We start from the raw sequence: 15,660 nt of genomic DNA, 5'->3' as shown, positions 1-15,660 counted from the left end.
ACAATCCGAAGATTAAGTCGATTACCTGGGAGACCACTCAGAAATACCAAGTGACTCCCAAGTTTCCTGGGTAGCTTCACGTCAGTCTTTCTAAAGTATGCATGTTATGTGTATAAGGTCTTTAATCAAACCTGCAAACCTGAAAAACTATTGCTGACCTCTTTATGAAAATGCTAATTGTTTGACTGTCATGCTAACCCCCCCCCCCCCCCCCTCCATATTTCAATCTTTTCTGAGTCACCCAGATCAAGTATTCAGGTCAGGAAACTCAGTGAGTTCAGACCTTCCTATTATGAGTCAGTAATAAAAGTATAGAAGCCTTATATACGTTAAGTCACTCAGGAAACGTGGGAGCAGTGGCATAGCGTGGGGGGTGCAGGGGGGGCAAGCCGCACCGGGCGCAACATCTGGGGGGGGGCGCATCCGCAGTGTCACTCTGTCTGTCTGACTCTGACATACACAATTCACACACTGTCTGCGGCTGCCTCCATCTTTAGGCTGAGAGATGTCCAGTGCGGCCGCCCTATGGCTGAAAATGGTGGGTCGGGTCGGGGCGGGGCTGGACTGTGCCTCACCTGTCCATTGGTGTAGGGTTGGGTGGCGTTGCAAGCCAAGCCCCGCCTATGCCGCCTCTCCTCACTGCTCAGTCAGTTTAGCAGCGAGTGAGTCAGCAGCCTGGCGCTGTCACAGAGTGGGTTTTTTTTTTTAATCACCTGAGGCTCTAATAGGCTTCAAAAAAGGGTGGGCCCGGGGCACCGAGTAGTGCGCCCTGAACCCACCCATTGTGTGACATGTGTGATCCTCCTCCTCCTGGCCAATCAGGGAGCGGGTCCGAGACCCGCTTCCAGATTGGCCGAAAGGCGAACTCATGCTATTGGCCGAGGAGGAGGCGGGAGGACTCGAGGAGACGCGGGGAACTGAGGAGAAGCCGCCGCTGCAGGTAAGTCTCTCTGCATTTAAAGGGGGCACGCTGGTCTCTCTGCATTGAAAGGGGGCACGCTGGTCACTCTGCATTGAAAGGGGGCACGATGATCTCTCTGCATTGAATGGGGGCACGCTGGTCTGTCTGCATTGTAAGGGGGCACGATGATCTCTCTGCATTGAAAGGGGGCATGCTGGTCATTCTGCATTGAAAGGGGGCACGCTGGTTTCTCTGCATTGAAAGGGGGCACACTGGTCATTCTGCATTGAAAGGGGGCATGCTGGTCATTCGGCATTGAAAGGGGGCACGCTGGTCTGTCTGCATTGAAAGGGGGCACCATGATCTCTCTGCATTGAGAGGGGGCACGCTGGTCATTCTGCATTGAAAGGGGGCACCCTGGTCATTCTGCATTGAAAGGGGGCACGCTGGTCTCTCTGCATTGAAAGGGGGCACGCTGGTCTCTCTGCATTGAAAGGGGGCACGCTGGTCTCTCTGCATTGAATGGGGGCACGCTGGTCATTCTGCATTGAAAGGGGGCACGCTGGTCATTCTGCATTGAAAGGGGGCACGCTGGTCATTCTGCATTGAATGGGGGCACGCTGGTCATTCTGCATTGAAAGGGGGCACACTGGTCATTCTGCATTAAAAGGGGGCACGCTGGTCATTCAAACTTGTATTTAGATGCATTTTACTTTAATTACATCAGTATTTTCATAACAAACAATACATATGCTTAGGGGGTAAGGGTTTCTTTAACTAATCTAGTGGAAGAGACTCAAGTGCTAAAATCCCGCGGGTTAGGGGGCACAAATTACTTGCCTTGCCCCGGGTGCTGACAACCCACGCTACGCCACTGCGTGGGAGTCACCTCATATCTCAGGTTTCTCTTCAGGTCTCCTGGGTATGGAACCAAATCTTCTGGTTTCGGGGTAGACTCTTAAATGTGGACTTACTGAGTGCAAAGTAGGCACCCCACCTGCCTGCATGCTTGTTAGTGGCAATGGTGCTGAGTGACGAGGGGGTGACAGGGAGATGGGAAGGCATGCAGTGGCAGAGGTGCTTGGTAATAGGTGGACCTTCGGTAACTGGGGGGGCATCTTCAAAAGCCCTAATGGAAAAGCCATCCTCTTGGAAGCCTGCAGGGAAGCCTCTCCATCCAAGAAGAGCACCCTATTTTTTGCTTCTCTCTTATCATAAGGTTGTCCAGGTTTAAATCTCTAAAAACCATCGTGATGGCCAAGCAAGTGGAATTTTTAGCACTCACCCATTTTAGCACCCATACTTCCTCGGTACAGACTTTCTTTATTGTATTTTATTTGGTATAATCGTAATAATTATAATAATAATACTCTTCTAACCCTCTCATGCTTTATTCAAAACTAAGAAAGAAGTGCTAATTCTTTATTCTTTCTTCGCAGGCTGAAATAAAGAACTGAAATCGAGCAAGACGTTATGCTTAAGGCCCTGCATAACCAATTAGGGTCTCCTTATTTTTTATAACTGGGATATACAAGTAGTAGATATGATTGCAGGCTTCCTTCTGCCTAGACATGGCAAGCAGGAGCCTCAGATTACCACTTACGTCCATCACAGAAACACAGCAAAACAAAGTGTACCTGAAGCAGTGCAAAGCTCAAACTGTAAATCCCGGACATAGTCTTGAGTCTTAGAGCACCAGTATGCCCGATCCGTCCGACCGTTGGGTATGCAGGAGGTAAAAGAGTGACCCTCATAGTTAAATGGAAAGACACAATGGAGGGAGGTCACATTCGGACTGTGCTCTGAAAAACATCAAGGCGCATACAGTGAAAAGGAAATGAAAAATGTAGTAATGGCAGATTGGATAATGTACTATACTGGATAATGTACCATACTGGATAATGTACCATATTGGATAATGTACTATACTGGATAATGTACTATACTGGATAATGTATCATATTAGATAATGTACCATATTGGATAATGTACCATACTGGATAATGTATCACATTGGATAATGTACCATACTGGATAATGTACCATATTGGATAACTTACCATACTGGATAATGTACCATACTGGATAATGTACCATACTGCATAATGTACCATATTGGATAATGTACCATACTGGATAATGTACTATACTGGATAATGTACCATACTGGATAATGTACCATACTGGAAAATGTATCATATTGGATAATGTACCATATTGGATAATGTACTATACTGGATAATGTACCATACTGGATAATGTATCATATTGGATAATGTACCATATTGGATAATGTACTATACTGGATAATGTACTATACTGGATAATGTACCATACTGGATAATGTACCATATTGGATAATGTACCATACTGGATAATGTACCATATTGGATAATGTACCATACTGGATAATGTACCATATTGGATAACTTACCATACTGGATAATGTACCATACTGCATAATGTACCATACTGGATAATGTACTATACTGGATAATGTACCATACTGGAAAATGTATCATATTGGATAATGTACCATATTGGATAATGTACCATACTGGATAATGTATCATAGTTACATAGTTACATAGTAGGTGAGGTTGAATAAAGACAATAGTCCATCCAGTTCAACCTGTGTAGGTGTGTGTGGCTGTAATCATCTCACATACCCCTGAATGTTCTGATCCTTGAGATGTAAGTCTAAGAGTCTTTTGAAAGCCACCATACTACCCGCAGAAACCACCTCTTGTGGTAGAGAATTCCACAATCTTGTAGCCCTAACAGTAAAGAACCCCCCACGTTGCCTGAGGTTAAAACGCTTCTCCTCTAATCGCATTGTATGCCCTCGAGTCCTCATGCAATCCCTTCGAATGAACAGCTTTTTTTCTAAGCTGGGATCCCCATTAAGATATTTATAAATTGCTATCATGTCCCCCCTCAGACGTCTCTTCTCCAGGGAGAATCATATTGGATAATGTACTATACTGGATAATGTACTATACTGGATAATGTATCATATTGGATAATGTACCATACTGGATAATGAACCATATTGGATAATGTACCATACTGGATAATGTACCATATTGGATAACTTACCATACTGGATAATGTACCATATTGGATAATGTACCATACTGCATAATGTACCATATTGGATAATGTACCATACTGGATAATGTATCACATTGGATAATGTACCATACTGGATAATGTATCACATTGGATAATGTACCATACTGGATAATGTATCATAGTTACATAGTTACATAGTAGGTGAGGTTGAATAAAGACAATAGTCCATCCAGTTCAACCTGTGTAGGTGTGTGTGGCTGTAATCATCTCACATACCCCTGAATGTTCTGATCCTTGAGATGTAAGTCTAAGAGTCTTTTGAAAGCCACCATACTACCCGCAGAAACCACCTCTTGTGGTAGAGAATTCCACAATCTTGTAGCCCTAACAGTAAAGAACCCCCCACGTTGCCTGAGGTTAAAACGCTTCTCCTCTAATCGCATTGTATGCCCTCGAGTCCTCATGCAATCCCTTCGAATGAACAGCTTTTTTTCTAAGCTGGGATCCCCATTAAGATATTTATAAATTGCTATCATGTCCCCCCTCAGACGTCTCTTCTCCAGGGAGAATCATATTGGATAATGTACTATACTGGATAATGTACTATACTGGATAATGTATCATATTGGATAATGTACCATACTGGATAATGAACCATATTGGATAATGTACCATACTGGATAATGTACCATATTGGATAACTTACCATACTGGATAATGTACCATATTGGATAATGTACCATACTGCATAATGTACCATATTGGATAATGTACCATACTGGATAATGTATCACATTGGATAATGTACCATACTGGATAATGTATCACATTGGATAATGTACCATACTGGATAATGTATCATAGTTACATAGTTACATAGTAGGTGAGGTTGAATAAAGACAATAGTCCATCCAGTTCAACCTGTGTAGGTGTGTGTGGCTGTAATCATCTCACATACCCCTGAATGTTCTGATCCTTGAGATGTAAGTCTAAGAGTCTTTTGAAAGCCACCATACTACCCGCAGAAACCACCTCTTGTGGTAGAGAATTCCACAATCTTGTAGCCCTAACAGTAAAGAACCCCCCACGTTGCCTGAGGTTAAAACGCTTCTCCTCTAATCGCATTGTATGCCCTCGAGTCCTCATGCAATCCCTTCGAATGAACAGCTTTTTTTCTAAGCTGGGATCCCCATTAAGATATTTATAAATTGCTATCATGTCCCCCCTCAGACGTCTCTTCTCCAGGGAGAATCATATTGGATAATGTACTATACTGGATAATGTACTATACTGGATAATGTATCATATTGGATAATGTACCATACTGGATAATGAACCATATTGGATAATGTACCATACTGGATAATGTACCATATTGGATAACTTACCATACTGGATAATGTACCATATTGGATAATGTACCATACTGCATAATGTACCATATTGGATAATGTACCATACTGGATAATGTATCACATTGGATAATGTACCATACTGGATAATGTATCACATTGGATAATGTACCATACTGGATAATGTACTATATTGGATAATGTATCATACTGGATAATGTACGATATTGGATACTGTACCATATTGGATTATGTACCATACTGGATAATGTACCATATTGGATAATGTACCAGTAAATTAGAAGGATAAAAGTATTCGCCAAGGAATCCAATGACTAGAAGATTGTTTAGTAAGACAATGGAACTATGAAGGGAATTCATGTAGCACAGGGACTATGCTAATTTATATAGCGCAGGTCATTCATATATGTAGCACTGCCCCCCCCCCCCCCCCCCGTAGGGACTGCCTGATAGATATTCACTCTGTGGGTTCCCCCTGGTTACCAGCACATGGCCATAGGCAAAGACAATTCCTTAATTCTCCTTGGCTCACACTCCAATAATCAGTCCAGGGGTATTTTGGCTGTTTTTGTTGTTTATTGTAGAGTGGGGATATGAGAAGGAAATAGTGGGATACTCCAACTTTAACTATTCACAGGGGTTCTCTAGCTTGCAATAGGTATGGAACAACCAGGCTGTTGATTCATCCTGCCACTTTGGATGAATAAGAATTAAGTCTCTTATCTTTAGGACGACTTGATGAACAATCAGTTATCTTCAGGACACTCTCCCTAGTATCCTCTCTCTTGGCCTCTGCTGACACCTGTCCACTGACTATCCTACGAGCAGGGGTGCCCCCCCTCAGGTCAGGTCCCTTGACACAAGTCCCTGTACTCACAATACTGCAGTCCCAGGGTCTCCAGTGTCTCCCCTCTCAGTAAGCTTTCCTGGACCTCTGGGTTCAGCTCCTCTCAACCGCTCCACAGGACGACCTCCTGCGACCGCATGGCACCTCTACAGAGGAGGAGGCAGCCGCCCCTCCCTCTGGGACTCCGCTCTCCAGCCAAAGACCCCGCAGCACATGTGCTCCTGGCTTTTATACAGTATTCCAGAATGCATCGAGGCGACCTGTCCTCTGCCATTCATCAGGACTGTATCAAAAGCCTATGCACCTATTCGTCATGTTTCCTTCCACTGTCCAACATGCATCCCTAGCGTGAAACACTCTCCAGACTGAATGAATAGCATACTGAGCACAATGAGCAGACCTCACTAACAGATCCGGCTCTCTGATAGGCAGAGAGCAATATAGATTTACCTGCAGCCCCTCTGGTAAGCAGACAGAGCTCAAAACTATACTCTCTCACTAGCACCTACCTAGGAGGGTGCTACATATAGTATAGACCGGTGGTTTCCAAATTGCGGCCCAGGGGCTGGATGTGGCCCTTTGCTTGCCTTGATCTGGCCCTTGGTGTACTATTCTTCCTTTTTACACAAGAAACTATTCCTCCCACTGGCACCAACAGTGGCACATACTTACTGCCACTGGAACTAGCAATACAAGGAACTATTCCCCCCACTGGCACCAATAGGGCATGATGCCTGTCACTGACACAGATGGGGGGTAAATGTAGATGCGAACCCACAGACACCTTTTAGAGGAGTTCATTACATTTAGTGCACATTTATTTTTATTATTTATAGCTTCCATAAACCGGATCTTACCTTGAGATGTTCGCACTGCAACAAATCCCACTGCAATCAAAAATCAGAGATCACAGTTTAGTTGATTTCCAAAAATCTCTTTTAATATACTCACATATTTTAAACACTTGCAGATCGCCCACCGCAGATATACTGCGACAGGCTGTCTCGACTGCGCGAATCGCTGTACCTGTACGGCGATCTGCGAGAGCGATCCTGGGGGCGCACAAGCGCCCCCATTAGCCAGCAGGGAAGATGACTCATGGGGCCGGCGGCCCCGATTCCCGCTGGGCACTCATGTTTACTCCCCGTGGAGAGAGTACAGCGGTCTGCTGTTGTAAACACAACAGACCGTTGTTCTCTCAGGAATCAGCACAGAGCGCCTGTGATCCTCCTTTTTATCTGCTTTACGAACGCCCGTCGCAGTTATACTGTGGCAGGCAGTCGCTCCTGGGCAAACTGATGTAGCTAGGAGGCGAGCACGTGGCGTGCTTCTGCCCCCGCTCGTCAGCGGGGAAGCTGATGCAGCGGGCAGGTGGCTCAGATTGTTGCCTGACACCCGCAATCCCTCTCCGCTGAGAGAGAAGGATGGTCGGCTGTTGTAAACACAGCTGACCATTCTTCTCCCTGGGATGATCATAGAGCCCCTGTGATCCTTCTATATAGGAACACATGCCTCTATGCTCACTTCACAAGCCGCTAGTTGTCGCCGCCTTGGAGGCGGCCAGGTTTTTGGTCACTAGCGGGCGGACTAACAATGTCCATTCATTATAGCGTGTACTGTAGTGTATAAGCTGTCGGTGTTCTGTGAAAACACCAACTGGTCGAAATCTCCAAATATTGCTGCTGGAGAGTCACCCGAAGTGACGTGGTTGGAGATTTTGGTGAGTTGGATTTTTCGGCAGAACACCGGTACTGTATGCCGCACCTTCAGAGCGAATGCACCGGTAACATCACACTGCAAGTTTAGGAGATATTCACAGTACCTACAGGTAAGTTTTACTATAGGCTTGCCTGTAGGTGCAAGATGGAGAACAAAGTTTACTACCACTTTAAGGTAGTCAACACATGGTTGAATTGTGTTTTTAAGGCCCTCTAATGGACACTCCATCAGCAACACCAATGCTAAATTACCTTGATTTAGTCTGAAGACCACATTTTATGAGCCTGCATTTAATTCTCTTTAGAGCCTCTTCCTCCCCACTTGACATATGCTTGAACTAATGCCTCGTACACACGCAACGATTATTGGCCGACCGATCGGTCGACTTTGGTCCAGTGTTGTTGTGTTGGTTGAAATATGCTCTAGACTGCACACAAATTTTCTCGGCCAACAACAACCAACTTCAGAAGTGATGTCATGTGCTGGTTGAATTTCAGTGTGCTTTTTCTTCTCTGAGCATGCCCAGTCTTGCTCATCTGATTTTTGTCTGCCGAAAAATCTGTACTCACTGATGGAAAATCGGCCGTTCTGTTGACGGCCAACAAAAATTTTATAGCATGCACACCAGATTTTGTTCAGCCGAAAAGTCGCAGTCGGTTGTCGGAAGCATCATACTAACAAGCCGACAATCGGCCGATCGGACGTTGGCCAAAAATTCACAGCCAACAATCGTTGCGTGTGTACGAGGCATAAGTACAACCTTAATACCACCACTGTTTGTAGGGGTGAGCAAAGTAGAGGAGCTTCTCCAGGAACATCTTGGGAAATCAAGAATGGAAAAGGATTTGGGGGTTCTAGTAGACCACGGACTCAGCAATAACATGCACTGTATGCCAGACCTTTTCAGAGGCACGACAATGTTGTTTTACATCTGAACCTAGCCTTCAGGTAATGTGACACATCTGTACATCTGACAGCTTCGTGTTTTATGAGAACAGCGAGGGTGGATGAGATCTTTAGGTTGAGAATTTGTAATATAATTTTTCTAACCAAACCGGGTAACAGCTCAACAGATCCATCAATGTCCATCTGTAACTTTCTTTTTACTTACTGTATGCAGGCCAGGCACTCTAATGGACACTCCAGCAACACCAATGCTAAATTACCTTGATTTAGTCTGAAGACCACATTTTATGAGCCTGCGTTTAATTTTCTTTAGAGCCTCTTCCTCCCCACCTGACATATGCTTGAACTGAGTACAACCTTAATACCACCACTGTTTGTAGGGGTGAGCAAAGTAGAGGAGCTTCTCCAGGAACATCTTGGGAAATCAAGAATGGAAAAGGATTTGGGGGTCCTAGTAGACCACGGACTCGGCAATAACATGCAATGCCATGCAAGCAAGGGTAGCAGACTATTATCTTGCACTAAAAACTTTACAAGACTCTGGTTCAATCACATCTTGAGTATGTGGTCTAGTTCTGGTCACCAATCCTCAGGAAGAACGCTGGAACTGGAGAGAGTTCAGGGAAGGGCAACAAAACTAATAAGGGGACTGGAGGACCTCAGTTATGAGGAGTGACTACACACATTAAGCTTAATCTCCCTGGAGAAGAGATGCGTAACCACTTCAGCTCATGAAGATTTAACCCCCCCCCCCTTCCAGACCAGGCCATTTTTTGGGATACGGCACTGTGTTTTTTAACTGACAATTGTGCGGTTGTGCGATGCTGTACCCAAATAAAATGTATGTCCTTTTTTCCCCACAAACAGAGCTTTCTTTTGGTGGTATTTGATCACCTCTGCGTTTTTTATTTTTTGCACTATAAACAAAAAACACAGTTTTGAAAAAAAATAAAAACAGTTTTTACTTTCTGCTATAAAAAATATCACATATGTAAAAAAAAAATGTAAAAAATCAAATTTCTTCATTAATTTAGGCCAATGTGTATTGGAGGAGGCCGCTGCTTCCTGTATCGCTCCTGTGCCCTGAATACATTTGGTATCACTCCGCCTGTGACAGGAGCCGGCGCTATACAGAAAGCACCGGCTCCACTTCCTCTAGTGTCGGCTCAGTTCCTTCATTTCTATCACACTGAAGCTCAGGGATGGCGGGTCGGGAACCTGCAATCTGGGCATACCGACCCGCCATACCAGAGCAGAAGGTTGGGCCCGGATTCAATTGGGGGGCCCTGAATACATTTGGCATCACTCCGCCTGTGACAGGAGCCGGCGCTATACAGGAAGCATCGGCTCCACTTCCTCTAGTGCCGGCTCAGTTCCTCCAGTTCCTTCACACTGACCTTCTGGGATCGCGGGTCGGGAACCCACAATCTAGGCTTACCGACCCGCCATTCCAGAGCAGAAGGTGTCGCCGGGTTTAAATTGGGGGGGGGGGCACCAGAACACAGCTGCTAACGTGAATGGCGTTCCTGCTGTGGAAAAAGTACAGGAACGCTGTTCCCATGCGTTCCTGCAGGACTCGAACCCTGATACACACGCACACTCAGGTTGAACTGGATGAACCAGTGTCTTTATTCAACCTTACCAACTGTGTAACCATGTAACACACCTATGAAGCACCCTCCTAGATGTATGCTAGGATTAGGTAAATCTAATTCTGGCTCACTGGCTGGTCCAGAAATGTTGTGGAAGTTAGTGTGCTGGAAGAGTATAATCAGGAGCTTAATATTTAAACAGCCCTGGCCAATCCATGGGGCGAGTTGCCCAGATAGTGACTAGGAGTGTGTATAAATTCTGTGAGACAGAGAGCTGCCTGGTCTTTTTCCTTAGAAGGAGATCCCAGCCTAAGTGGGCTTCTAGCCCCCTAGCCAATTCTGTCCACTCATGTGGGGTGTGGAGGCCTCCTGTGAGCAACCTGGAGACCTGCTTGCTGAAAGTTGCTGAAAGCTGACTGAGGGATTGTGGTTTGAGGATCTAATCTGGTATCACAGGATGAAAGTGTCGCAAGGATATTGGAAGGAGGCAACCAATTTTACAAGGACATTAGTGAGTACAGACTGGTGAGAGAGATCTTGGAGACTGACTCTAGCTCAAAAAGGATGGCAAACCGCACACAATGTGTTTAAAGGGGACATTGGGGTTGATTTACTAAAACTGGAGAGTGCAAACTCTGGTGAAGCTGTCCATGGTAGCCAACAGTGGTCGCTGGTGCTCAAAACTTTTTTTTGGGGGGGCGCAAACAGAAAAATGTAATAGGCATTGCTTTGAGGCAAAAAACACTGTAAAAAATTGCGTGACTTTGAGGTCACAAAAGTGTGAAAGGGGCCTTCAGTAATCAAGGTATAGTGTGCCCCCTTCAATTCAGAGTGACCAGCGTGCCCCCTTTCAATGCAGACTGACCACAGCGTGCCCCCTTTCAATGCAGAGTGACTACAGCGTGCCCCTTTTCAATGCAGAGTGACCACAGCGTGCCCCCTTTCAATGCAGAGTGACCACAGCGTGCCCCCTTTCAATGCAGACTGACCACAGCGTGCCCCCTTTCAATGCAGAGTGACCACAGCCTGCCGTGCCCCTTCAATGCAGAGAGACCAGTGCACTTACCTGCAGCGGCGGCTTCTCCTCAGTCCCCGCGTCTCCTCGAGTCCTCCCGCCTCCTCCTCGGCCAATGGCATGGGTTCGCCTTTCGGCCAATCAGAAAGCGGGTCTCGGACCCACTTCCTGATTGGCTAGGAGGAGGATCCGTGTGACAATAGCGAATTTTCATTCGCTATTGTCACACGAATGGATGGGCTAGGGCACAGTGCTCTGCGCCCCAGGTCCACCCTTTTCTGAAGCCTATTAGAGCCTCTGGCTCTAATCAGGTGATTCAGAAAAAAAACCCCATTGAACTCCATGCATCCGGCGCCCCGCATGTAGATTAGGGGGCCGGACGCATGGATAGGGGGGCAGCGCCCCCAACGCACCAGCCTTCCACTGGTAGCCAATCAGCTTCCCAAGTTTCTTGTTAAAGCTTAATTGAACAAGCTGAAGTTAGAAGCTGATTGGCTACAATGCATAGCTGCACCAGATTATGCACTCTCCGGTTTTGGTAAATCAACCCCATTTTGTCCTTAAGAGCTCAGTTTATATAATTCTTAGTGAAGGGACTTTGCTTGAACTGTCCACAGAAGAAGATAAATCTCCTCAAGTCGCTACTTTGAAACCCAGTCCACTCTACTTCTACAAGGGCTTGGCTCATAGTAATGGCAGGGAAAGTTCAGTGTCCTCAATTCACTGCTTGAGTATCCTTGAGTATCCAACCATTACGCACTACCTATCTGAATTCTACAATAAAGCATAAGAAAAAGCATACCCCTGGACTAGTTAATGAGCCTGAAGAGTGATTGGAACTTTGTGGCTTGCTGTGAGAAAACTACTGAGAAAAGGATCCGGGCAAACTACTTAGCGGTTCCTAAGGGGGTAAAACCAGACGTAAACCTTTTTTTCTTTTAATGCAGCACTTCCCAAGGCACAGCTGATTCCCATGTGTGCAATGCAATGTACTGCAAAGCATACAAAATAAATACCACCACAAAGTACCACATATCATGCCTTTTACAGTATGGCAAGAGGAGTGAGGCTAGACTTAGCATACTAGGTATGCTAAAAATTGTATCTAAAGCCCTTGGATGTACCCTTGGGTATATTTTGTTCCTCCTCTCAGATCTGTCTGCTGTAATCTCCAAGATTGTCCCGTTATCCTGTTAGGTTCCTATTTGGCACATCGGTCATAAATATATTGTTGACATGTATTAAGCTGAAATGACCTACTGATGAACTCATACTAAGATTTTAAGTGAATTTTGCAAATAAAACCAGACCAAAAATCAAATTCATCACCATTTCCAACTGTAGTGGTGGGAAAATGAGCAGGATGGAAATTTTGTCTTGGAAGAACGAAATTGTTATTGAGGCTTTTGTTTGGGGAAAAATGTTACATATTGTATTGCACACGGTCTAGGCACTGGTGTGGGATTCCATTTGAATAGCAGGCCTGGATAAAATCTTAAGAGCTTTTGGATGAAAGTGGTCAACGCAATGGCAATCTCAAATGCTCTAATGACTTATTTTTCGGAGTTTTTGAGGTAAAGATCTTTAAAACCGCTTGCCGACCGCCCCAAGTACATATACTGCGGCGGTCAGCCTCGGCCAGGCAAAGTGACGTATGGGTACGTCACTAGCGTTTGAGCCAATAGGGGGCGAGCGCGCGCCCCCGGAGGCGCGCTCCCGCCCCGGCTTGTTTACGGACGCCTCCGTGTGTGTGACCGCGATCGTCCGCCGTGAAGGGAGAAAGGCAGGTGGCTGATGTAAACAAAGCTGCCTGTCATTCTTCCCTGTGTAAAAGCACAGATCATACAGTCCTGCTATGTAGGACCGTTGATCTCTGCTGTTACACACACAGCCACATCCAATCACAGTTAGAATCACGCCCCTAGGGACACACTTAACCCCTCCCTCTCCAATAAAGTTAACCCCTTCCCTGCCAGTGTCATTATTACAGTAACAGTGCATATGTATAGCACTGATTACTGCAGTAATGTCACTGGTAACCGCAAAAGTGTCAAAAATGTCAGTCAAGGGTCCGATCTGTCCGCCGCAATGTCGCAGTCCCGCAAAAAAAATCGCAGATCGCCGCCATTACTCGTTAAAAAAAAAATAATAAAAATGACAAAAAATCTTTCCCTTTGTTAGTAAACGCAATAACTTTTGCGCAAACCAATCAAAATACGCTTTTTGTGATTTTTTTTTACCAAACATATGTAGCATAAAACAAATTGGCCGAAAATGTTAAAAAATTTTGATTTTTACTTTTTTTTTTTTGGGGAATTTCATATAAAAAATGTGAAAAATATTGTTATTTTTGCAAAATTTACACTCTTTTTTTGTTTATAGCGCATGATCAAAAAATCGCACAGGTGATCAAATACCACCAAAAGAAAGCTCTGTTTGTGGGAAAAAAAAGGACGTCAAATTCGTTTAGGTACAGCATCGCACGACCGCGCAATTGTCCGTTAAATTCACGCAGTGCCGAATCGCAAAATAGGCCCTGGTCAGGAAGGGGGTCAACTGTTACCTAAAAGAGGGAAGGCAGACAGACAGACACATGAATTAACCTATAAAAGCAATTACTTACAGATGAGCACGAAGAAGGTGATCCTCAGTGGATGCATTGTTGACACTTTGCAAGAGAAATAAGTTCTGTCATGGCCTGGAAACTATCTTAGACATATATATATATATATATATATATTATCACTGTACAGACAATCCAACTGATGGCTCCATCCTGTCTTCTTATCTGACGCATGCAGAAGGAACTTATATTACATATGATAGAATACAGGACGTGGCTGGGATGCTGTAATGTGCACCAAACTACCCAAAATGCGTACGGCTGCTCTACAGTATGTCAGACAGTAGAAAATAAAATAGGAATTGAATTCAAGATTATATATACATATTTGGGTAAGTCCGTGGGTAAAAATAACACAATATCACAATGAATAGTACTTACACAGAAAAGTGAAAGCAGATATTGCTATTACTTAGCAATTACTATGGCTTTATTAATTTGTCACCTTTTATAGGTATTACATAATAGCACCAAGTTTGTATATTTTGTTGGATGGGGATACTGACCGCGTTTCCCCGAAAATAAGATCTAGCATGATTTTTTGGGGAGGGCTTCAAAATAAGCCCTAAAAAGGCCATGTAAAAATATGTAATCCAGTTTGTATAAAGATTATATAATGTGCAGGGTGACTCCTTTTGTAACTTTATTGGCGAAAAAAAATACATCATTTACAGCGCAGCTGGGAGCTCACGTGACCCTCCTGAGATCTTCTCCTCTCCTCCTGGCTGACGTCAGTGGCCCCTTCTCTGCAGTGCTCGAAGCGGGGCTGATGTCAGTGGGAATATTGCCCCCCCCCCCCTCGGCAGTTCTTGGCTCACGTGAGCGCCCAGCGATGCGCTAAATGAGGTATTTTTGGCAATAAAGTTACTAAAGGAGTCACACTGGACATTATATAATCTTTTTACAAAACAGATTACATATTTTTATAATGACTTTAACTAAGGTTTATTTTGGGGATTTAAGATGTCATAATAATGACTCCTGAGCTTGAGAGGGGGAGAGAAGACAGGGGACATTTATTGTTTTATTCCAGGTTTTTGAGAACATAGAGAGGAGTAAATGACACAGCACGAGCACTGTGCTGCCTATCATGCTTTAAGGATCAGGATATTTTTTTTTTCAAGAAGAAGATGACATGACTGTATGTGAATAAATGTAGATTATTGTATATACCGTAAATATATAAGACATACCCTGAAAATAAGCCCTAGTGTGTTTTTGGTAGCCAAAATTAATAAAAGAACCGGTCTTATTTTCGAGGAAACAAGGTATTATCACCTGCTGAGTGCTGTATACATAGGCGTGCGCAGCCTATTGCATTAGGGTGTGCACCCCAAAGCTCAAACACACATGTGTGTATATATATATATATATGTGTATATAGGCGAACCTTGGCATGAGACGATCAGAGACTGCAGACATGATAAAAGAGATGGTCAGAGACTGCAGACATGATACAGTAGATGGTCAGAGACTGAGGACATGATACAGGAGATGGTCAGAGACTGCGGACATGATGCAAAAAGAACAAAGAAAGGGCGCACCGACCTAGCGCATTATCCTCAATAAAGGGCTTTATTTAAGTAACTTATAAAAATGGCTACTCACA

The 15,660-nt window shown here is 44.5% G+C and overlaps 1 protein-coding gene across 3 annotated transcripts in view; it reads right to left on the bottom strand.

The window, feature by feature from the left end:
• LOC309563759 (72 kDa type IV collagenase-like) overlaps window positions 1–14,255 on the bottom strand; it is a 47,157-nt gene extending 32,902 nt beyond the window's left edge. For 2 of the 3 annotated variants that reach the window (XM_082268358.1, XM_082268357.1), the window contains exons 1-3: window positions 14,052–14,249; window positions 7,054–7,083; window positions 2,539–2,703 (exon numbers count right to left, since the gene is read on the bottom strand). In XM_082268358.1, the coding sequence (XP_082124484.1) occupies window positions 2,539–2,703; window positions 7,054–7,083; window positions 14,052–14,088 (232 nt within the window). In that variant the 5' untranslated portion in view covers window positions 14,089–14,249. Of the gene's footprint in view, window positions 1–2,538; window positions 2,704–7,053; window positions 7,084–14,051 lie in introns of all 3 variants that reach the window. The other variant, XM_082268359.1, reaches the window with a different exon arrangement.
• Window positions 14,256–15,660: the final 1,405 nt, after the last annotated feature.

This window comes from Pelophylax lessonae (genome assembly GCF_965119305.1).
Source record: "Pelophylax lessonae genome assembly, chromosome: 9".
Lineage (NCBI taxonomy): Eukaryota > Metazoa > Chordata > Amphibia > Anura > Ranidae > Pelophylax > Pelophylax lessonae.
This window is presented reverse-complemented; position numbering and strand designations above follow the sequence as displayed.